Source organism: Populus trichocarpa, chromosome 7, assembly GCF_000002775.5.
Source record: "Populus trichocarpa isolate Nisqually-1 chromosome 7, P.trichocarpa_v4.1, whole genome shotgun sequence".
Lineage (NCBI taxonomy): Eukaryota > Viridiplantae > Streptophyta > Magnoliopsida > Malpighiales > Salicaceae > Populus > Populus trichocarpa.
Window position 1 is genome coordinate 12,013,743 of NC_037291.2, and position 23,746 is coordinate 12,037,488.

General features: G+C 33.8%; 3 protein-coding genes and 1 pseudogene across 6 annotated transcripts; 2 read left to right on the forward strand and 2 right to left on the reverse strand.

Annotated features, from left to right (window-relative positions):
• The first annotated feature begins 767 nt into the window (after window positions 1-767).
• Window positions 768-8,253, forward strand: LOC7490200 (chaperone protein dnaJ A6, chloroplastic). 3 transcript variants are annotated; one of them, XM_024605584.2, is made up of 8 exons: window positions 768-997; window positions 1,913-2,084; window positions 3,038-3,179; window positions 3,311-3,368; window positions 5,516-5,558; window positions 6,685-6,733; window positions 6,829-6,909; window positions 7,006-8,253. In XM_024605584.2, exons 2-8 carry the CDS (start codon window positions 1,978-1,980, stop codon window positions 7,849-7,851), a joined length of 1,326 nt encoding a protein of 441 aa, XP_024461352.1. In that variant the 5' UTR covers window positions 768-997; window positions 1,913-1,977; the 3' UTR covers window positions 7,852-8,253. The 3 variants fall into 3 exon arrangements, with proteins under 3 accessions (XP_024461352.1, XP_024461353.1, XP_024461351.1); XM_024605585.2 differs by having other exon boundaries at window positions 768-982; window positions 1,978-2,084; XM_024605583.2 differs by having other exon boundaries at window positions 770-997; window positions 1,978-2,084.
• Window positions 8,254-13,938: 5,685 nt separating this feature from the next.
• Window positions 13,939-16,116, forward strand: LOC7466801 (linamarin synthase 2). The gene is made up of 2 exons (XM_002310517.3): window positions 13,939-14,494; window positions 14,879-16,116. The coding sequence occupies exons 1-2, from the start codon at window positions 13,990-13,992 to the stop codon at window positions 15,817-15,819; spliced, it is 1,446 nt and encodes a 481-aa protein (XP_002310553.1). The 5' UTR covers window positions 13,939-13,989; the 3' UTR covers window positions 15,820-16,116.
• Window positions 16,117-16,330: 214 nt separating this feature from the next.
• Window positions 16,331-18,203, reverse strand: LOC18100937 (7-deoxyloganetin glucosyltransferase-like; annotated as a pseudogene).
• Window positions 18,204-18,933: 730 nt separating this feature from the next.
• LOC7466800 (haloacid dehalogenase-like hydrolase domain-containing protein At4g39970) lies at window positions 18,934-22,022 on the reverse strand. 2 transcript variants are annotated; one of them, XM_024605590.2, is made up of 11 exons: window positions 21,529-22,022; window positions 21,337-21,430; window positions 21,222-21,266; window positions 21,078-21,128; window positions 20,710-20,784; window positions 20,573-20,606; window positions 20,078-20,133; window positions 19,893-19,952; window positions 19,503-19,562; window positions 19,338-19,384; window positions 18,934-19,262 (listed from the first exon to the last, which is right to left on the reverse strand). In XM_024605590.2, exons 1-11 carry the CDS (start codon window positions 21,885-21,887, stop codon window positions 19,160-19,162), a joined length of 984 nt encoding a protein of 327 aa, XP_024461358.2. In that variant the 5' UTR covers window positions 21,888-22,022; the 3' UTR covers window positions 18,934-19,159. The 2 variants fall into 2 exon arrangements, with proteins under 2 accessions (XP_024461358.2, XP_002309972.3); XM_002309936.4 differs by having other exon boundaries at window positions 18,934-19,237; window positions 21,529-22,017.
• Window positions 22,023-23,746: the final 1,724 nt, after the last annotated feature.

The following is a 23,746-nucleotide window of genomic DNA, read 5'->3' on the forward strand; positions in this document are numbered from 1 at the left end:
CACTACTTTACGTGTTGGATGAAATGGTGATTGACAGCTTTTGGCCACTAGAATACTCCCTACGCTCTTCTCGAATGACATGGGGGATGATGATGCATTGATATATGCATATCACATGTCAATTTATTTATTGATTTATTAATATTTTAATAATACAAATTACTAAACAAGCTCTAAGGGCATATAAATATTAAAAAAAAAAAACCATGCTGCAAAGAAAACACCACCCTCTCAAGCCAGCCTTAGATTTTTTTAAATTAAAGATTAAATATATCATTTTATTGTACAAAAAATGTGTAAAGATAACAAAATTTTATTTTACAAGGGCAAAACCTTTGAGCTTTTAATGATGCCAATGTTATTTAACTGTCCAAATAAATGGGAAAGGATATAAAAACTCCTAAATAAAAGACTAATTTTTTTTTTAGCTTTTAAGAGTATTATAGTATTTTTATTGTATATAAAAAAACAATGAAAAACTAAATTATTTCTAATCAATTGACAAATAACATTTAAATTTAAATGCCCTAGGAAAAATGAATTTAACCTGCCTGCTATCAAGACAATTATCAAGTATAATGAAGGATAAAATGATTTTAAATCCGTTTCTAGGAAAACACTAGTCCTTTTATTTTATTTTATTTTATTTTTTGTAATTATTTTGGAAGAGTACAAAATAGGACAATTGAACAAAAGGAACTTAGACAATATCAAGGAAAAGAATCTAAGGCATAAGATGAAACGAACAGTATTGAACGGCAGATAAGTAGGTTACAAATAGACAACTGTGAGGCAAAATCACCTAATGAGAAACCTCTAGCCTCTAGCCTCATCCTCCTTCCACTTGCTGCCTTCTCCTCTTGCCTGCCACCACCAACACCACCTATCTCTTCCCCTCTCTCTGCGAAAGAGGCAACTAACAGGCAAGCCACTGGCACTTTAAAAGAGAGGAGGAGGAGAAGAAGAAGAATACACAAAGCAGGTTCCTTTTATACAGGTTACTTTGCTTTCTCCTTAACTGCCCTAATTTTGCACTACTTTCAATATATAGTCAGAAAGATAAAGTTTGATTTTTTCATGGTTATGTTTTCTCATGTTGGTGTTTTTGTTATTGAATATAGGCCATTTTTGTAATTGGGTCACTGGAAACTTTGTTATTTTACATGAATACCACTTGCAAATTGCTTCTTTTTGTTGGGATTGAAACCCTAGTTATAGAAGTGATTTCGTGTTGTTTGGTTGACATTTGGAATGTTTTAACTGTATTTGAAAGCTAAAAGTTGCATTCTTGGTTTTGGGAAGCATAGAGAAGTTCTTCCAAAATGTTGGCAACCACAGAAGAAGTTACTTTTAGGTATAGAATAGAGCCCCATAAACAATTGTTTTTTTAAAAAGTTACCTTTTCTTTTGCTAATTGGCCATCGTCTTGAAGTCTTACATTGCTAGTGAAATTGTATGACATTCCCTTATGTGGGCCTGTGATGGAACTGTTAAAACATTAAAGTTTTAGCAGGAGCGTCAACTACAAGTCGTGTGAAACTCATGCTGTTGTTGGCGAAACTTCTCCGGTGATTTTCTAGTGTCTTAGTGGTTTTCATTCAAATTTTGGTTCAAGCATTGGTCAATAGGTTCTCTGCAAAGTTCTATGCTGATGACATGGAAACCCGTGACTTGGAATTGGTTTCACTTCCAACAACGGGTTTGTGATTATGTGTTTGTTCCTAGTAAGTCTGCAAATGACAGCTCTTGCCTTATATATATTAATTGGTTATTTGTGTCCTTTGGAAAAATATGAGCAAAAGCCTTTTGTAACAATTATTTAGTGTGTAGATTTGTATATGGTAAATGGTGCAATCAATTTACTATGGATTATATTGTATATGGTAAAATAAAAGTTTTATAATTTTTTCAGCTTGGAGAGGGGCATTGGTTTTAAACTAGAACTTAAGATCGTTTCTGTTGCTGAAATCTATTTAGATGGCCATCATACCTTGTGGAAGTACATCAATTGCTCAATGGGGTATTCGCCCTCAGTTTATGATAAGATCCTATATGCCAAATAGGATGTTGACGGCTCATTATGGGTGAGCATATCTATTTAATCTCTCTCTCTCTCTCTCTCTCTCACACACACACACAGAAAAAAAAAGTTAGTTTTTCTTTTCTTTATTTATATTAGTTGGTCCCTTTGGGTCACTGCAACTCATTATTTACTGCCTGGCACAAGTCATGCTTGCTCTCACACACACAAAAACACTAGGTCATGCCGGCTCATGAATCATTGAGAGAACACCTTGTTTTATAGAGATACATGCAGATTACTGGAAGTAATAGTACTAAATTTGCTAGTATGGTAGTGGTCAGGCATAATAGTAAGCACCATAGCAGGTCCTTGATTGTAGACAGCAAATTCTGCTGACATGCTCTGTTGTGAAATTCTTACCTTTTTGGACTGATAATGAGATGAAGTTCTTAGCTCTCTTCTTAATTCGAGGGTACTTGAGGAGTCCTGATAATCTAAGATCATGAATGGTCCTTTACACCCTTAAGTCTTCCACAAATGCAAAAAAAATCATGTCCAAATAAAGTGAATTTATCAGTGATGGTTCTTTTGCTAATTGGACAATTTGACACAATTAAGTTTGGTGCTCCCCGAGGGCACTGGAGGTTAACATTTGATTTATCTAAAGATGAAATTAGATGCTCTTTCACTTGGTATGGGTCCAAGCATCAGGTGCTTTTCTACTTGCTGTGAGCCATATAACTGAAAGTTGTATTAAGTTTTTTTTTTTTTTTTAATCCTTGATCAGTTTCTTTTAAAATTAGTCATGTGGCTGTTGAAGGAGTTCGGTATTTTTGGCTTTAACATTGCATAGCAGCGATTTATTATTATTGCTACCATAATTTTTGTGTCATGTGTTACCTTATATTTTATTAGCATCTTGCAGCACTGCATTTTGATTTGATCATGTGCTAAAAATGTTCTTAAACTGTATAGATAGATAGATAATTGACTGTATTTAAAACCACCATGCAGTATTAACAACAAGATGAGCTACTTGGCGGCACCAAGCTCAAGCTTATTTTCACGGGATTCCTTCCCTGTGTTATCTTATACAGGAACTTCTCAAACTTCAAATGGCCGTAGGGGAGCACGGTTTGTAGTCAGAGCGGATAGTGTGAGTGTAAAATATAGTTTTATTTTTTCTCATTGATGACAATGGAGGCAGTATTGACTGCCTTGTTATTTGATTATTTGGTTTTTAAATGTCTGTTTGACTTAGAACTTGTAACATTTTCTCATTTGCAGGATTTCTATTCTGTACTTGGAGTGTCAAAGAATGCGAGTAAACCTGAAATTAAAAGTGGTATGTACTCGGTATACCTACTATCCTTTGTTAATTGAAGCCTAATCTCATTCTGGCAATGGCATTTTTTGTGTAGAAGGCCTAATGGAACAGAAAAGGTTTTAAGTGGCAAGCGATTTCAATAATATTTTGCATGCCCCATCTTCTGAACTTTATTAATATTGCCTCTGCCATTCAATTTTTAGTTCTCTACTTGTCTCATTTTATGCTCTTGAGTAATATGCTTGTTTGGTTGTACCACATCCTAATTCTTGTGCCCACTGAAGCACGATAGAGGATAAATACCTTCCTCTCTATCTGGCATTTGGCAGAATTACTATTCTTGGAGTAATGTTGGTATGGTATTTAGTAAGTGTACAAGTGCTAATCTTATATGACAATCTAAGAATGAGAATACCATAGCCCCATAAATTTTGTAGAACTTTCTACCATTTTACCTATAGATCGTGTAATGTACACTGAAAAGTAATAATCTTAATACTGCTGCGAGCTTCTTTATGAAGCCTTGCATTACTGTAAAATGTATTTGTGCACATCAATGAAAGTTGTTAACAGAGAGCATTAGGTACTCTAGCATAAAAATATTGTCTGACATCCAATATGTAGAGCAGCAGGTTTGATGTTGCTGCTTCAAATTGTCAAGTGGTGGGCTAATGCTAGAGCTAGGTTCTGATTTCATGGGTCTTCTAGGTGGATGAAGGAATTTAGGTCTTCAAATTGTTATGAAAAGATCCAGCTCTTGCAACTGATTTGTTGCAAATTGAGAACTTGGGTACAGGAATTTTTGTACAGTGGCTGGAGTTAGAGGTGGTTGTTCCAATAGGGGTTATTAGGTGGTTTAACTTTTTAGAAAGAATACAGTGGGAGGTTGTGATAAGGCAAGAAGCACTTCACCATGCACTGAGCTTATCATCTGTGCATGTTGACTGTAGATAACTTGTCTAAATTAGTGCAGCCATAACTGGGACAAGTACATGAAATCAGTAGCTAGGCTTTCAAAGGATATTGGATCTTCGTGAGTAATCTTTTTTTTAGGTTATAAGCATGCTTCAAAGATTGTAAATACTTGTTTCTATGTGCTGCAAGCCAGTTGCAGGATGGCCAGAATTATTGAAAAGAACAATGTTGAAATTGGCTGGAAGTGGTTGAGAAACAAAGACAGTGTTCAGGGATATAAGCCTGAAAATATGAGCAATCACATATAAGGTCCTGGTGATGTAATCCTTAAATAATTTATGCATCACAGTCTGCGTCCTATAAATCTGAACTACCAAAATACTCTTCATTTATGAAATTAATTTGTTAATCTAAACAAAGATATAAAGAAGGCTCAACATTAACTAAAAAAGATTATGCTGTGAGCATCCAGTTTCAAATTTATGTCATAGTAATGCAGTCATGCACTTATTTGCTTTTCAAGCTTGAATTTTTTTAGCTTTCCTTGTCGTTTATGATTTGTGCTTTTTGGAGAGTTTTTTGTACAAGTGTAATGACTTGATAATCTTAATTGCCTAGCTGTGCACTGGAGGAACAAAAACTGCTTTTTATCTATCTTTGGTACTCTGATTTCTATGTTACATGTTTCATTTTTTTTTCTCAAAGCCCTTATGCATAGAACAATTAAATGCACTGTCCTGTCCATGGTGCCTATGAAATAAGTTTGCATCTGTGTTTTTGTGCACACTGTGAATTGTTTCTGGTGGATTTTATTGTTATCTTATTTGGAGTTGGTATGCTATAATGCTTTTCTGTCATGATTTGTGGAACTGCTATCATCATGTGTAACTGAATAGGTTGAATCTTAGATGATTGTTATCCTAAAAACAAATCCCAATCTGTATGAAGTAATGAAATTAAGAACTGTTATGGACTGATTTTGATCTAAAGCTTATTCACAAATTATAGATCTTCTCTAGTAGGACCATTTATGGAATTTCTGCAAAGGCTGGGTTTATCTACATTAATTGATAAGGTTACCGTGTTGTCTTGAAAGAGCAATTCTAGGTGATTCAATTTGTTTCAAGATTGAACTTGTATGCTTGCCACAAATCAAACTGTATTCAGTTATTAATGTTTGGCATAGCTATATTCATCTTCTATTAAAAAAGTTCTGACTTTTTTTTTTTTCAATTCCTGATGCTTTTCAGCTTATCGAAAGCTTGCTAGGAGTTACCATCCAGATGTGAACAAGTAAGTTTATCTTTTATGTGAGCATGACTGCTCCCCTCCTTCTGCTCAATCATCTTGTTTTCTTTGTCTTGTGACTTTGTTTATGGGAACTATGTACCATTTGGACTAGATTTAGGTGCTTGCCTTTTCCTTCTTTTAGAAACTGTCTCATATGGGCAAGCCTTCAGAGAAGGCATGGACAGACTTCCTAGGATGTGTGAGTTAAGATGTGCTCAGTTGTTGGGCCATGCATGCCAATTGATTAGGAGAAGAACCCTGCATTGGAATCATAGGACCAAATCAAGGACCGCATGGATCTGCTATTATTGAAATTGGTTATTTAAATGATGATGGCAATTTGGAATCTAATTGTTACTGGATTTTAAGAATTGTCTATACAGTAATTTAATGTACAGGTGTCTTACTGCTCAAGCCACATTTTAGAATTGGCTCAAACACATTTGAAAACTGGCGAAATCATTTGTGCTTTTAAGTGCAAAGTCGAGCATCCCCACCAGCATGAAGGGAACAAATGAAATTTTATTTATATCTACCTTACATCATTTGTAAAACCAGCAATCAGTGTGACAACTGTATTTTGTAGGCTACTAAAATGGGAAGCCTCTCGCCCATTTGAACCTTGAGTGCCATTTCAAGGCAGCAGCTCTCTTTTTTCCTATTAAATGCTGCCTTTTAAGCTCTCTCCTTGTATGATGAAGTCAATATGAACAATTCTCAATGTGTGTGGATCTAGAATTGTATGATGTTGGATGAATTTTGGTGATTGGTGTTTCATATTGAATATGCTCTAGAACTCGGAAGGATTTTGATTTCTTTAGTTGTAAGGCTGGCTCCAAATCCCAATATTCTATTAATCCTGCTTGGAGGATTTTAATATCAAAGATGGAAGTCAATTTCAAACTCGTAACAATCTATAAATTATGAATAGAGGATCTTTACTGACTATGATCCTCGTTCTTTGTTGTTAGCAAAGAATAGATGCATTATAGTGTGTTCTGTTCCATCCTTATTTAGCGCAAAAGCAACCAATTTTGGGGTCTTACAATTATTTATTCTAAGTTTCATCTTAACCTGAACAAATTTAATTCCCAGAACTGTTTGATAATATTGCATTTTTGTGCTGCAGAGAACCTGATGCAGAACAGAAGTTTAAGGAAATTAGCAATGCGTATGAGGTGAAAGCTCAGTTTTATTGTCTATGATTTGAATTGTGATGATTTTGTATTCCATGGTCTGTAGTAATTGATCTGAGAATAAACTTGACTTGCAGGTATTATCGGATGATGAGAAGCGATCTTTATATGACAAGTATGGAGAGGCTGGACTTAAAGGTGCTGGCATGGGCATGGGGGTAAGTTACTAATGTCAATGATGAAAAAAAAATCATTTGTTTTAAAGTTTAGAACCTGTCCATATATTCGCCTCACCCTCCACTTTATCATACCAGGATTTCAGCAATCCTTTCGATTTGTTTGAGTCACTATTTGAGGGCATGGGCGGCATGGGAGGCATGGGAGGCAGAGCTTCCCAGAATAGAGCAGTTGATGGCCAGGATGAATATTACAATCTAGTCTTAACTTTTAAGGAAGCAGTTTTTGGGGTTGAAAAAGAAATTGAGATAACCCGACTAGAGAGCTGTGGAACTTGTGATGGTTCAGGTGCCAAGCCTGGGACGAAGCCATCTAAATGTAGTACATGTGGTGGGCAAGGCCAGGTTGTTTCATCAGCGAGGACTCCCTTAGGTGTTTTCCAGCAGGTAATGACATGCTCTTCATGTGGCGGGAGTGGGGAAACATTTAGCCCATGCAACACTTGTTCTGGGGACGGACGGGTAAGGAGGACAAAACGTATCAGTCTGAAAGTTCCGGCTGGTGTGGACTATGGTAGCCGTTTGAGGGTCCGATCCGAAGGTAATGCTGGAAGGAGAGGTGGATCTCCTGGTGACCTCTTTGTTATTATTGAAGTCATGCCAGACCCTGTGCTAAAACGTGATGACACCAACATCTTATACACGTGCAAGGTGTCATACATAGATGCCATTTTGGGCACCACAATTAAGGTGCCGACAGTGGATGGCATGGTGGATTTAAAGATCCCAGCTGGAGCTCAGCCAAACACCACACTTGTAATGGCCAAGAAAGGAGTCCCTGTGCTAAACAAAAGCAACATGAGGGGTGATCAGCTGGTTCGCGTACAAGTTGAAATTCCAAAAAGATTGAGCAGTGAAGAGAGAAAGCTTATCGAGGAGCTTGCAGATCTAAGCAAGGGCAAAGCAGCAACCAGTAGAAGATAGTTGCCAAGACACTGCGTTCCTTTTACAATATGTAGCTGGCCCCGTCACCACCTGATTCTCCTTTTTGTTGGTGTAAAATCTTGAGAACCATGTTGGATGTTTAAAAGGGAGTTGAGCAGTTCTTCACTATTTGAACTGCGGGAGGGGTAAACAAGTGTTTGGAGTGGTAGATATGAACTGTATCTTCAAACGAAGGAGCAGATGAAAAATTGGAGACTTACTGCTTCGATTTTATTCTCTCTTTATGTTTTATTTTTGAACATGTAGTTCACTTGCATAGTAATTATTCTTTGGGATGATGGCTAAAATACGTGCAACCTTTTTTATTTGTATTTCGACTAGTGAGGGCAAAAACTACCTCAGGATAAGTTCATCAGTTCAGTGTCTGTTTAAATACTTAAATTCCTTTGTGCCCTTTTTGCTATCCTAAACTTTGGACAAGTCTTCATAGATTTGGAGAGATTCACGTCTCAAATCTGGAGATGTCTTCGCACACATCGACTTTGCTTGTGGTAGGACTTGCACTGATGAACTTGAAAGATGGAGCGAGGAGATGGGTTTTTGTTTTCCCCCCTAGTTCAGGTAGAAATATGTCTAGTATTTCGAGAGTACTTGTCATTTTGTACTCCATTCATTTATAATAAGCCAATATATCGATTGATAATTATTTGCTAAGTTTTATATGATTTTCATTTCTATTTTAATGTATTATTTTTATTATTTAAATGAAATCAATTTTGACGTAAATTGTCAATCATTACATGTATCTCAATTTCAATTGATAAAATAATGGAGATATCTCCATAACTTTGAGATTTTGTTATTTTAAAAAAAAAAAAATCTTATGAGATGAAATCATATCTCCATGTCAAATACTCATAGGCTCTTGAACGAAGACATAATTTTGGAGAAATTCTTCCATAACCTTGTACAGGCTCGACCTCAAGATAACTCGGATGTCATGACTCATGAGACCTTTTTTCTCCATTATTAGGAGTTGTCAAGTGTTTTTATCAAGCTTTTCTTCGAGTGATTGTTCTTCTAAATTTTTGCAGTCCAAAGTTTCCCTTATATTCGTCATTTATTGTTTCTTAAATTTTATTTATAGTAATTGATGGAAGCAAAGAAAATTTACTTAAAAAAATTTCTAGATGGACCAAAAAAATCATTTATTTTTTTAAATTTCAATCCAACATTTATAATCTGGAGTTGGCCATTATAAAGGAAAATAAAAGAAAAAGGTGTTGAATTTGGATTGAGGTTGAACTGTCCACGACGGATAAGCTAAGTCCACAACCAATATACAAAGAATCTAAGGATGCGTTTCATTTTTTTTGGTATTTTTTCATTTATTGAAAATAAAAATAAACTTTTCATAAAAAAAAGAAGAAATACATCAAGATTACAAGAAAATAAAAATTAATCTTAATATAATTTATTATAATTTTTAGTTTAAATAAATTAAAATTTGTAAAACTCGGTATAAATTTAAAAAACTTATTTATTAGTTTTCTAGAGAGAGAAATATTATATTGGAAGAGTAATTAGTTGAGTTTTTCCTTCTGTACGAAAAATGTCTTGGACAGTCTTACACGTTGATTTTGGAAAAGACCACCTGTGAGAATTATCAACAAGTAAAAAGCCATTCACAAATACTTCAGGTGTTTCTTCACACGTGCCTCAGAAGGTCCGACCGTTATCAGTAACAGACTCCAAACTAAAAACACAAATCCAAAGCCGTCGTTCCGGTTCCAATAATACATCGCCAGAATTGTGGCGTGTGAATAACACGCGCCCACCAAGAATGGGGTGTGAAAAAACCTTGCTTTCCGCATTTCACTACACACACACACACACACACCCTACGTAGGATTTAAATTAGATTTGGGATTGAATTAGATAATATTTATACTTTATTAATTATTTATTAAATAAACACAATTTTTAAAAATAATTATCCATTTTATTTATATAATATTCATCCCGCTTGTATTAAATTATGAATTGTACTATGACCTTATTTTTTTTTGCATTTTAAAAATATCTTTAAAAAAATTTGAAATTATTTTGTTTTTTTTCAAATTAATATTTTTTGGTGTTTTAAATTGATGCGCTGATATAAAAAATAATTTTAAAAATAAATAAAAATATTATTTTAATATTATTTTAAATAAAAAATATTTTAAAAAATAAACACAACTATACTTTAAATATATATATATATATATACTGACATTATCCACCCTTAGCTCTATTCAAACTGATTAACGGTAAACAACAACTGTCTCTATCCTCTCCCCTCATACACGTCTCTAACGCGCGATTTAAATTTCATTTCAAGTTTCAAGCCATCATTAATTGTATCCCTTCATTCTAATATCATTTTTCTTTTTGGAAAAGCACATAAAAATATTTTAATATTTCTTTAATTTAAATTTTTTATGTTTTTAAGTTGTTTTGATATATAGATATTATGAATAAATTTAAAAAAATAAAAATAAATATTATTTTAATATATTTTTAAATAATTTTTTTTTAAAAAAATAACTATTATCAAAATATCAAATAAACACTAGTTTTCTAGCATTATTATAGGTGTAGCAGATATGAAAAAAAAAAACTTAATATTAAAAGAAGTTAAATATCCTTGGTAAAACATATAGTTACGAACTTAAAAACATTGTTAACTTAAATAATATATTGACAGTTTTGTTCCTTTACCCAAAAAAAAAATTAACACTAGCTTTTAAGAGTATTGAAATATTTTCACATGGTCAATTAATCATGGACAAATAAGATTTTTTCATTTTAATTGCACAGTTAAACGACTAAAATATTATTATAAGCAAAAAATAATAATTAAATTAGCGTCAAAGAGTATTTTTGTATTTGCACAATGACTTTTTACTTAATTTCTCTTTCCTCCTCGAAAATTATAACTTGACCCTTTTTGTTATTGGTATTTTAACTTCTTTCCTTATTTTTATTTTAAATTTTTGTTCTTAGTCTTTTTATAGAAGTTTTATTTGTTTTTAATTTCATACTTCCATCTTAATTTGTTATATATTTTTTTTGTCAATTTGATCCTCATTCTTTTGATTTTTAATTTTTTTTGGCCCTTTTATAAAAAATTTATGGCTTTTAATCTCATCATTCAACCCAAATTGATGGTATTATATTTTTCAATTTGGTCCTCATTGTTTTGATTTTTATTTTTTTTTCTTAATCCTTTTATAAAAGTTATTATTCTTTTAAATTTAACATTTCAATCGAAAATCTGTTTTTATTTTTTATATCAATCTTGATCCTTATTTTTTTTTTATTTTTTAGGTGCTTTTGCTAAATTGATTTTTCTTTTCAATTTTGATCCCCATTCTTTAATTGCTATTTTTTAAAAATCCTTTGTATAATTGAATTTTTTTTTTCAATTTCATCCTTCAATATTTGATTGATTTGAAATTGAAATTCATGGTTTTTCTAGATTGAGTGTTTCAGGTCTAATGACTTAAAAAGTTAACTCTTGTTTTTTCTTATAAAAGAAAAGCTTTATAATTCTCTTTTTTTTAATCGGATTATTTCAATCTAATGATATAGGATGTGGGTTTAGCGGGTTATTCCAGGTTGGCGGGCTTTGATTATCAAAGTTACAAATGTATCATGCTAACTCAGGTTGGTCATAACTATTTTTTCTATATTTTTGTTTGCTCTATTTTGTTCTTAGGTATTTAATGGGCTATAAATAAATTAAGATACATTGTTTATCTCGCTTTAAAAAATAATAATTTCTTGAGGTTACCCTAATCATTTTTTTTTTAACTTGGTCTACCTATTATCATTTCTTCGTCTTCATCTAATAAAAATAAAGTCAATTTATTCAACCAGTTAAGTTTATAGCCGATTCATGCTCGCGAAAGCTGAAAATATTTTTTACATATAAAAATTAGGCCAGCCCCACAGCAAAGAATAGTCACCATGGCTGGTTTATATCTAAAGTTAAAAATAATTCAACTAAACAATTAAGTTTTACTCATGACATCCTTTTTTTTTTTTTTTTTCCAAACTCTAGATTCCAAAAGCATTCGAAGTAACTTATATATATATATATATATATATATAGAAAAACGACAGATGATAGACACGTCATGAATGAGGCTGGAAGCAGCCCACACCCCTAAACGAACAAGAAAACAACTACTTAGAAAGTAACCGAGAACATTAATTATGCCATTATACCCCTTTAATCAGAAATATCTTGTCAGGATTGACACGTCGGCGTGATTCGTTCTAGTATATTTTACGAATCAATTCAATTTTTCCAATTTTTTTTTACTAGAGATTGAAGAGACGTGTAATAGCCAGATTAAAAAAAAAAATGGTTTTTTGATATCTGGTTTTGTTAGTGAGCACATTGGTTTTCACGTTTTAAAATCTTTTTAAAAGAAATTATTTTTTTTTATTTTTTTCTATATTTAAAATTAATTTTTTGGTGTTTTTATATCGTTTTGATGTGTTAATGTCAAAAATAAATATTTTTTTAAACTTATTTCGATATACTTCCAAACAAAAAACACTTTAAAAAACAACCATTACCACAATACTAAGAGGCTGTTTGTCTACGCGGCTGCGGCTGCGTTTTATTTAAAACGCAATCCGCAGCCGTTTGGTAATTAAAAAACTTACATTACTGTGCATGGGGTCCACATGTTTTTTGCGTTTAAAACGCCGGAAAGAAAAAGCAATGAAAACATGTTTTGCATGCACTGTAGAAACCTGCGGACAGTGCAATTCACTGCTGTTCAATTGTGAATTGCACTGTTCACGTGAACAGTGCAATTCACTTGCACTGTTCGTGGTTTTTTTTTTTTTTTTTAGTGTGTTAATTGTATTAATTTTTTTTTTTAAAAAAAACTAGTTTAGAGAATTAAATTCATTCGGGATGTGAACAATATTTTTTTCTCGAAAAACTAGTATAGAGTGAATTAAATTTACGCGCACAGTAATATCAATTTTATATCTGATAATATTTTATCTAATTTTATTACACGCTCAAAAAGTTATGAAAACTGTAGTTCTTATAGGATGAATTTTGGACGTAATGGAATTATAAATAGTTTAATGGAATAATAAAAAATATTTTATATAAAGTATTATTTTTTTCATGATGTAATAAGAGTAATTAATTTTACAATATTTAAATTTAAAACCATCAATATTAATATATTTTTTAAAAAATTATTTTATAACCTCAATTTCAAAAACATTCTTAACCAAACACATTAAACTACTTTTTCTTAAACCTCAATTTTAAACACAGTTTTAACCAAACACCTATTTTTTCAAACCAACCTCAACTAAAAGTACTTTTTATAAAACAATTTTTTTAAAACCACAACCACAACAGCTACCACAATACCAAACACACTCTAAATAACCTCTTGAAAGAAAACTTGTTCAAATTGTTAAACTTGGTCTAGAGTTGGGTTGGAAGAAAGGTTTCAAGTATGTACTTCGTGTATCAAAATAATATATTTTTTTATTTTTTATTTTTGATATCAGCACATCAAAATAACTAAAATTTTAAAATATAAAGATAGGTGATAGGTGATAGCTTTACTTTCAAGAAAAAATGGAAAAGGAATCCCAAAATATTATTTTAAAAAAATCAAAAAATATTCCGAACAATGCTCTCGTTCAATGCAGTTAACCTTGTTTGTTTTTGCGTTTCAAAAGATCTTTTAAAAAAAATTAATTTTTTTTGTTTTAAATTAATATGTTTTGATGATTTTAAATCATTTTAATGTACTGATATCAAAAATAATTTTTAAAAAATAAAAAATATTATTTTAATATATTTCTAAGTAAAAAATACTTTAAAAAATAACAATAATCACACTCCTAAACATGCTCGAATACTTTGCCCCTTGTTATCACAATGCAGACAAGAGAAAAAAAGAAAAAGAAAAAATGCATCAAGTGTTGGCCGGCAAAAGAATCATAAAATGACACTGACGAAGGACAAATCTATTAAGATGAAGCTAAGCTAACCCCTCTATATAAATAACACAAAAACCATCTTCATTTCTACAAAAACCAGGATTGTATTTCGATTCTTTCCATTGATTTGCTAGTTATACAAGCATGGGTTCTCTCAACAACAAACCCCATGCAGTCCTGCTTCCCTACCCAGCACAAGGCCATGTTAATCCCTTGATGCAATTAGCCAGACTTCTGCATTCAAAAGGTTTCCACGTAACTTTTGTCAACACTGAGTTCAACCATAGACGCTTAGTCCGGTCTAATGGGCCAGAGTTTTTTAAGGGCTTGCTGGATTTTAGGTTCGAAACCATACCTGATGGATTGCCCCCTTCCGACCGTGATGCTACCCAAGATATTTGGGCCCTGAGTGATTCTGTCAGGAAAAATTGCTTGGATCCATTCAGAGAGCTATTAGCTAAGTTGAATTCATCACCTGAGTTGCCTCCTGTTACTTGCATTATCTCTGACGGGCTAATGAGCTTTGCAATTGAAGCTGCAGAAGAACTGGACATCCCTGAGATTCAATTCTGGACTGCCTCAGCTATTGGTCTGATGGGATTTTTGCAGTTTGAAGAACTTGTGAAGAGAGGCATTGTTCCGTTTAAAGGTACATTTTACTCCTTCAAAGCACTGTTTTTGCTTCTTCTTTTTCTCTCCTCTTGTTTTCTAGGGGACTATTTGTTATCAGAAAACAACGTATGGCATTGTCTTGACTGGCCAAAATCTCCTGAAATCTTTAGGAAGGATCTTGATACCAATTATTGTTCTTAGGTTTACGAGGATTCCAATGCTGTCAAAGTATGGGGGTTTTTTTTTCCTTTTTATAGTTGCGTCATGGAGTGCACTCCCTTTTTTTAGCCTCTTTTGTTTTGGTCGCAAGCAAAATTCCAACAACTATTCACATTTTGTTCTGTTCTACGTAAAGTATTATTTGGCTCAGCATCCTTGACTCCCCCCTGTGTGACAGGATTTCTTTGTTAATGTCTTTCAGATGAAAACTTCATTAATGATGGAACCCTTGACATGCCTCTTGGTTGGATCCCTGGTGTAAAAAACATTCGCCTCAAGGATATGCCAAGCTTGATCCGAACCACTGACCCTGATGACATAATGTTGAAGTTCATGAGTGATGAAGCACAAAATTGTTTGAAAGCTTCTGCTATTATCTTCAACACATTTGATGAGATCGAACATGTGGTGCTAGAAGCAATTGTTACCAAGTTTCCTCGCATTTATACTATAGGCCCACTTTCTTTGCTCGGAAGGAACATGCCTCCAACACAAGCAAAGTCACTTAGGTCTAACTTATGGAAGGAAGACTTGAAATGCTTTGAATGGCTTGATAAACAAGAGCCAAAATCAGTGCTTTATGTGAATTATGGTAGCATAACAGTCATGACTGACCAACAGTTCGAAGAATTTGCGTGGGGGCTGGCAAACAGCAATCATCCATTTTTATGGATAGTTAGGCCTGATGTGGTGATGGGAAGTTCTGGATTTTTACCAAAAGAATATCACGAGGAGATCAAGAATAGAGGGTTCCTAGCACCCTGGTGTCCTCAGGATGAAGTACTTTCTCATCCATCAATTGGAGCTTTCTTGACACACGGTGGATGGAATTCTACCTTGGAGAGTATATCTAGTGGTATACCTATGCTTTGTTGGCCTTTCTTCGACGAACAACCGATGAATTGCCGGTACTTGTGCACCATTTGGGGCATTGGTATGGAGATTAACCATTATGTAAAGCGTGAGGAAGTTGAAGCCATTGTTAAGCAAATGATGGAAGGGGAGAAAGGGAAGCGGATGAAAAACAATGCTTTGCAATGGAAGAAGAAAGCTGAAGCTGCAGCCAGTATTGGAGGCTCATCCTACAATAATTTCAATAAATTCATAAGTGAGGTGCTGCATTTTAAAGGAAATATTCACTGATCTTAAGGAATTAAATCTATCTCACATTTCTGTGGAATCCATCCCGTTGATTTATTCCACAAGAACGAGAGATGGAAGTTGTTGTACATTAATTAGCTATATCTGTGCATTATGGGAATTAATAAAACCTAGTACGAACAAAACCAGCAAAGGATTGTATTGGTTTTGGTTCGAGATAATCAATTATCTCTGCCTCCAAAGGACTGAGTCTGTATGGTTCTTTTGGTAGCAAGTACTATTCTATTCTTGTATTAACTATTTTGGGTGAAAAAAAGAATATGTGACCTGTTATTCAAATTCAGAAGCAAGGCACCTCTAGCCAAATCATACAGGACCACAAAGCCAATAATGCCTACCATTTTCGACGGTTCCAAAAACATGTTTGTTAGCAGAAAATCAATCTTTAATCACTTCTCTCAATGTCTTCACACTTTAGGTTATATGTCTCTTTTCATTACATAGGTAAGCACAATAAAGAGTTGAAAGCTTCTCTGGCTGAGTTCACATTTTGTCTTATTCCAAGAAAAGAAATCCATCATTACAAGCTTTATATGATAAAAACATGCTAAATTCCTCAGGAAAAAAATTAGGGGCAAACTAGAATTTGTCCTTAAATTGCTGAGTATGCAGTCACCACCATTGCAGCAGATAAATTCTGTAGACAAAAGGGATGTCATGCTTGTCAATGCTGGACAATAGAGATTGAACATCATATTACTCTGACTGTCCCAACCAGTCTTCAATGCTACAAATTAAGTGGAAAAGGCACAGAACTATCGGACTACTTGAAGCGCACTTCCATCTCTCAGCTTTCATTTGTATGTGCTTTATATGGTGAAGCATACATTTTGTGAAATGCTAGAAATAGAAAAACTCATTATTACAATACCATGTTTTATTTTTCTGGTTTCTAGCCACAGCAAAAGGCCTCCATGAATTTTTCCAAGTTATTGTAAGATGATCCTACAGTATCGATAGCTACTTTTACTTTATTTTTCCACTCCGAAGCCTTTTGCCTAATTGGCTTCCCACCGTCCCCTTCTGTCATTTCCTTAACAAGACTCTCGGTCTCATCTCGCTTTACATCATGATTGACCTCTATTCTAATCTCTCATCTGGTGCATGATTATCGGCAATTGGTATGTTGATCAGCTAAAAAGGCCAGCAGGTTATTGGAACGCCGCTGGATATAGTTTCCATCATGGAATTCCACCCGCAATGTGTTAGGAAAACACTAACAACTGATTGACGTGCAAGAACTTGATCCTGTGGAAACCAACTTACTAACAATCCTCTGCAATCAATTTGCTCCAAAAACTCTTCTGGCAAGATTGCAGAATCACCCATCACTACATCAGGAATGATTTCCATAAAAACGGCTATTTTCTATTTGCCAGGCCCCAAGCAAATTCTTTCAAGTGTATGGCTGTCATCACTGTCACACTTCCATAATTTATGTGCACGACAGAATTAATTTCTCTTTTATCAAGCCAATCAAGACAGTTCGAATCTTCTTTCCATAAACTTGAACCAAGTGACTTGGATTTACTTTCAGCTGGGATATGCTTTGCAAGCAAAGGAAGAGGACCTATTACATAAATGTTAGGGGTCTTGGTAGCAATTATAGCTTCTAAAGTTCAATTAATTTTCTGCTTCTGATCCCATAAAATCAAACATTATTTCATTGTTTGAGGTTCTGATAAAGGTTGGCATGTCGTTTAGTCGGGTGTTACTCAAACCAGGGATCCGATCAATAGGTATCGCCATCTCGAATAGAAACTTTCTTCTGAAACAATGAAAGGATGAACTTTGTCCTTGCTTAATAGAGAAGTAGACAGGGGGCATACCGCATGCCATCTTGGATAGTAGAAAATAGCTGAAGCAAGAAAAGTAGAGAAATACACACGTTTGAATGAAATGATCCCTCTTCTCGCGAGTTCACTGAGATGTAAATATCCCATGAAGCTACAAGCTGAGGCTGACCAAAACTGAACCTGGGGAGTGGTAAACTCTTCTGCAGCTTTTATGCAAAAGCTCACGATTCCAGCAGAGATTATGGAAGTACAGGAAGCACTTTAGATGATGAATTCAACTGCATGAGTAGCTCTTTAAATGGGGCCAAACAATTTTTCCTTGTTGAATCACACAAGGATGGAACATCTTGTGTTGCATCAAAATCAGATGGTGGCAAAGGCAAACCATCTGGTATGGTGCAACCAGAAATCAGGCAGGCCTTTAGTAGAATCTGGTCCTCTGGACCTGATTAATCGCCTATGGTTGAACTCTCTGTTAACAAAGGTTATGTGAAAGCCTCTTGAGTGTAAAAGCTTTGCCAGGTGCATCAGAGGGGTAACATGGCCTTCCCAAATTTTGAAAAAGAAGGGAAAGATTCACGATCGATTTAGCACGACATGCATAGACATTTTCTGTGGATGGATAATGTAAAATTCAATGATGTCGTGTCGTAGAAAATAATTTTAGGTGTCTCAATCGTTCAATGGATTCCTAGTCGCAGAAGTTTGTGCGGTGGAATTGATTTCTATCCTATTGCCCTTGCTGTAACTTGCATGCTTGTGTGAGGTGGAGGAGCAGCTTCTTTTCTTGGCTAGCTGCTAACAATTGAAGCTTGGCCAGTCAAACATGAGGAGTATGATAATTTGTTTGTTCTTGAGTTTTGTGATGTCTTCTTGATCTCAAAATTATTTGCCTGAGCATCTTCATTTGACATTGAGTAGTTGAGTTGTCGAGGGAAAATAACATATCCAGAACAGAGGACTAGAACAGGTGCATTAATGGACCTTGGACAGTCGGATACTCTCTGCTTCCTCATTGCCAGAGCACAGATTTGGCATGACAAACTCCACTAAATTCTTCTTTTTCATGTTAAAATGCGTGAGGTATAGTTCATCCAAAAATAATAGAGATACAAATATATCTCTCTCTGGTTCAAGCAGTTAACATAGGTCTTGATCAGCAACATTGTAAGAAACAATTTTTCTGCACAACCAGATGCTATAGACTTGTTGAGAAGAAAATGATCCCCCCAGCAATATAGTTCTTGTGCGGCTGTGCACGAGAGAGAAGAGGAGACGAAAGTATGACCTGTATCACATCTTGCAATCAAATTTCCTTTCATCTTTATAATTGATGTGAATGAATACTTAAATACTCGACTATTTGTTGATGTTACGATTATTTCCTACCATCATACACTGTTTTGGAATAGACCAAAGGGATGATCTGAACGAAAATACAATACAATGGTTGATAGGAACCTTTTGAATAGTGATTTGCGGTATACAGCCAACGCTTTGTGTAAACTCTACGGGTTCTGAATATTTCAATCAAGCAAAATGCTGAATTTCCTAGCTAGCTGGCAGCAACAACATTTTGAAGCAACAACTCTAAGTCTTTTAATCTGCACAGTTGATGAGAACCAAATACTGGATTCGATATCAACGAGAAGAAAGGTGCAAAAAGGTCCACTGTATACAATAACAATTAAATACGCATCATACCTCACATTACTCAAATCAGGGTAAATTGCTATAGCATCTTTGAAATCCTGAAATGAATAAGAAGTTGCCGTATTAATTATCAATTGCAAGCAAGTAGCAATGTACGTGACAAAGTATTTCTCCTTTTCCTTTTCAGGACAGCTACAGAGGAGGGAAACAACTAACCTGATCAGCTGTTGAAGGGGTGTAAGTGATAACACATGACATTCCAGCTGTTGTTGCCGCCTAAACATGCAAATTTTAGTTTCTTTTAGCATTTGATTTTTCTATATTTAATTTTATCATTATTTCTTTCAACAGGAGTGTTGCATGCTAATGTACTTATTTAAGCTTCAAACGAGCAATGGTCGAACAGAATGTCAGAACACAATTGTCATGTGTATAAACTAGTGATAAAGCAGTCTATCATTTGCATGACTAACTCAATAATATTTTATTATTTTTGTGAATCAATATGATTTTCCACCAAAGAAAAATAACATGTATAGCTATCTTTGACTCAAATCAAAATATCTTGGTTTGAAGTCAATCAAATCTTAGAATTTACATATCTACCTGTAGACCAATGACACTATCCTCCACCACCAAACAATCCCTCTCCGACACACCAAGCATCTGCAAGGAATAAAGTTTCAGAATAAATCCTGAGAGAGTCCAAGTAGATTAAAAGACGACATGGCTACATGGATAAGCTAAATTGCTCAGTACACCTGATTTATGATTCATGTCAGGTTAACTACCTTGGAAGCTGTCACATAAATTGATGGATCTGGCTTCTTTTCCTTGACATCATCACCTGCATGTAAAAAAACAAAAGAACACTATATGGATCATAATAATAATAATAAATGATAAACAAAAAAAAAACAGAAAATGAAAGTGGTGAACACTAGAAAAAACAGAAACAGCCTAAAAATTGACTTATTTTACTGAAACCAGACAAGGTGGAATGAAAGCAACATGTTCACTTAAATAAAAACATATCCCTGATGCACCAATTCACCATAAGGTATCTCATAAAGAAGTGAAGAGTTTAATTTAACGAAAAGTTTCCAAACACAAAAATAAATAATAATAATAATAATAATAATAATAACAACAACAATAATTCACTTGCAAGAAATAACAGTAAATTAAACCAAATAGATACCATCTAATGTTCAATAAGTCTTGCATATCCCATGACTAAGGACATTAGACATGCCAAATTTTAAAGTTGTCGATTGTTGACGTACCTGCAAGAAAGCAATCAAGGCCTTGAAACCGCTCCTATAACAAGGAAGAAACAGAAATGAAAGAATAGAAGTGGTTGAAGCATAAAAACAAGGACACTTTCTAACTGTACAATGGTGAGCAATATTAGAGGACCTACCATTCCTATAAGGTTCTCAAGACAGAGTATAACTGAACTTTTAGTTGCTGCAGAGCAAACAGCCAGCTTTTTTCCCTAAAAAAGAAAGTAGTAAAAGAATTCAGTCACAGCATACAACACCAAGGAACATTATAGAATTCCTTAAAACCAGTAAAATCATGATAGAAAAAAAAATAAAGCATAAAAGAGAAACAAATAGAACAAACTATAGTTCACAAAACACAACTGAGATGTTCTTATCAGAACCCATTTTCGTTACGAATGAAGAGATACATATCGAATGAGTTAACTCAATGAAGTTTGATAGAAAAAAGCATGTAGCATGACAAGCTATTACATTTCTCAAAATGGTAAAAATGTTAACTTACAGCAGCCTTAGCCTCATCCATCAACCTCAAAACCCCAGGCCTGGGCTCCACCTGATGAAAAGGATAATGTAGTCCATAACATCATCATCCCAACAACAAAAAATTAATAAAGAAGAAGAAGAAGAAGAAGAAATGGCTCCTTACAGTTCCAGATTTGATTATTTCTTTGTACCTTTCAGTTTTCCAATCCTGTAACGTTTTACAAAATTTCACTTGTAAGAGAAACTTAAAACAAAGGAATCTAAGCATTAATTAAGACCTGAAGAGTATCAATCAGCTTAGCACGGCTCTCATCATCCTCCGGTGGCTTCTCAAATAGGTTGGAAGACGGCCATCCATGCTCCTTAAAATACCTAATCATCAAAACCAATTTATTTATTTATTTTGTTGAATCTGGTAATAATAATAGCAATAGCAATAGCAGTAATGAAAAAAATAAAGAGAAGAAGACCATCGCATCTTAGGTTTGCCACCACCGATACGATTCTGGAGCACATCATAGAAATCGGGAGACCAATTGAGAGGGAGAGAAGAAGAGCAGATAACATTGAAGTGAGCAAAAGCGTCATTATAAGCTTGGCGATGGAGGTGTTCAGATTCTAAAATAACTCCATCGCAGTCAAATATTAGAGCTTCAAGAGAAGCTGAAGCGGCAGAAGAAGAGACGATGTTGAGGTGACGAGAAGGAGGAGAGTAATGTTGTCGCTGTCGTTGTTTTATAGCGGTAGTTTTGAGGTGGAAAGGGAAGAGAGTAGGGGATTGAGAGAAAGAGAGGAAGTTGGAGTGAGAGATTAGCAGAGAAGAAGCCATGAGCAGCGAGTGACTGGCTCACTGGTCCGTCTCTGTGTCTGTGTGTGTGGAGGAAGGTGTTTGTTTTCTTGGGATGTGAAAGTGGCGGTCTGGGAGGCTTTGGCTTCTTTTTTCTCGTTTTTTTCGTGTGGCTGTGCTTTTGAGAACGCCTGCGAACGCGGCTGCCGCGCGTTATCAAGATTTTTGAATTTGTTTTTTTTTTTTAATTAATTGTTTATATATATTAATGTAAGGCTGGCCCAAAAATAAAAACCCGGTCTAAAACTTAGTAAACTTTCCTTAAAAATGAGTTAATTTAGGAAAGAAGATTTCAAACAATTAATAAAGTTGATTTCGGTTTGCTGGAAAATATTTTTTTTGGAAAGTGAATTTTGAAAAAAGTAAATTTCAAGAAAGTGAATTCCAGAAAAGTATTTTTCGATATTTGATAGTATAATGGAAAATAAGTTGGAAAACATTTTCCAGTGTTTGGTTATGTCATGGAAAATAACTTATTAATATTTTATTTTTCTCAAGTTTATTAAAATAATGAGGAACAAATCTTACAAATTAAAAAGTTGAATGAGAATGAAATTGAAAAAAACATATAATTTCATAAATTATCTCAAAAAAATAAATAATAGAGATCAAATCTAAAAAATTAAAAAAAAGATGAAAGATGAAGAAATTAAAATAATAATAATTAACATTTCATAAATTATTTCAAATAAAATAAGTAACAATCAAAAGAATGAGGACCAAATTTGATAGATAAAAAATTTTAATAAAAAAATGATAAGGAAAAAGCAAATAGCAATTATAAAAATAAAGACCAAAGTTAATATAAAAATTAAATTTTAAGAGATGAAATTGAAAAATAAATATTCAAAACAAATTATATATAGCAATCAAAATTTTGAGGATTAAATTTGATATAATCAGCAAATAATGACATTTCTAAATTTTTCACAACTTCCGGAAAGTGTTTTCCGCTCAAATTTTTCAGGAAGACACTTTCCTGGAAACCAAGCCAAATTTTCCTTTGACTGGAAAATGTTTTCCGTTGACCAACTTTCCTAATGACAAACAAACACATGAAAGTTTGGAAAGTGATTTCCCGGAAACCACTTTCTGGAAAACAAACACAGTCAAAAGGGAAAACATTTTCCTGGAAACCAAACCAAATTTTTCTTTGACTGGAAAATGTTTTTCGTTGACCGGAAAGTGTTTCCTTTGACAAGAAAGTGTTTTTCGTTGACCAACTTTTCTAATGCCAAACAAACACAGGAAAGTTTGAAAGTGATTTCCCGAAAATTATTTTCTGAAAAACAAACATGGCCTAAATGAGGATGGAAAGTGCCCATTTAAACAATAAGGTTATTGTCATCTTTTTCTTTCTATTTGGACAGTGAAATGATGGTTGTGCCCTTAAAAAACAAAAATGGATAAACTGTTATTCAGGGACTATTTTGTCTTTTTACTTTATCTCTTTATTATATTTGTGTTGTCTCATGAGAAATTTAATTTAATCTTTTACTGAATGTAGAATATAAAAAGAAAGAGTAGCTAACAAATGCATACCACGCGTCAAATGCTTCACTATTTCCAGCGGCACGTGCATATGCTTTTAGCAATCAACAACGATTAGCGGCCCCTCCTTTCCACGGCGACACATGTGGCATTCTGAACTCTGTTTTGGTGCTGATGAGATTTTTCTTTTTAATCTTGATTTTCGTGCGTGGCAGTTCATAACTTCAAACCAGCTCTTTAAATTATTTTTTATTCAGATTTGATTTTTTTTATTACTATTTTTTTTATTTAACATGGTTTATGGATTTAAAATTGTTTTTCAATTTCATCCTCTTTAATTTTTTATATCA

Excerpts from the sequence above, each read along its gene's own strand:
- LOC7466801 (XM_002310517.3), top strand. The coding sequence starts at position 13,990 with ATGGGTTCTCTCAACAACAAACCCCATGCAGTCCTGCTTCCCTACCCA. Across the intron at positions 14,495-14,878 it reads AGGCATTGTTCCGTTTAAAG|ATGAAAACTTCATTAATGAT; the intron begins GTACATTTTACT and ends AATGTCTTTCAG.
- LOC7466800 (XM_024605590.2), bottom strand. The coding sequence starts at position 21,887 with ATGGCTTCTTCTCTGCTAATCTCTCACTCCAACTTCCTCTCTTTCTCT. Across the intron at positions 19,385-19,502 it reads CCCCTTCAACAGCTGATCAG|GATTTCAAAGATGCTATAGC; the intron begins GTTAGTTGTTTC and ends TATTCATTTCAG. Across the intron at positions 19,263-19,337 it reads CCTGATTTGAGTAATGTGAG|TATTTGGTTCTCATCAACTG; the intron begins GTATGATGCGTA and ends TATCGAATCCAG.
- LOC7490200 (XM_024605584.2), top strand. The coding sequence starts at position 1,978 with ATGGCCATCATACCTTGTGGAAGTACATCAATTGCTCAATGGGGTATT. Across the intron at positions 3,369-5,515 it reads TAAACCTGAAATTAAAAGTG|CTTATCGAAAGCTTGCTAGG; the intron begins GTATGTACTCGG and ends GATGCTTTTCAG. Across the intron at positions 5,559-6,684 it reads TACCATCCAGATGTGAACAA|AGAACCTGATGCAGAACAGA; the intron begins GTAAGTTTATCT and ends TTTGTGCTGCAG.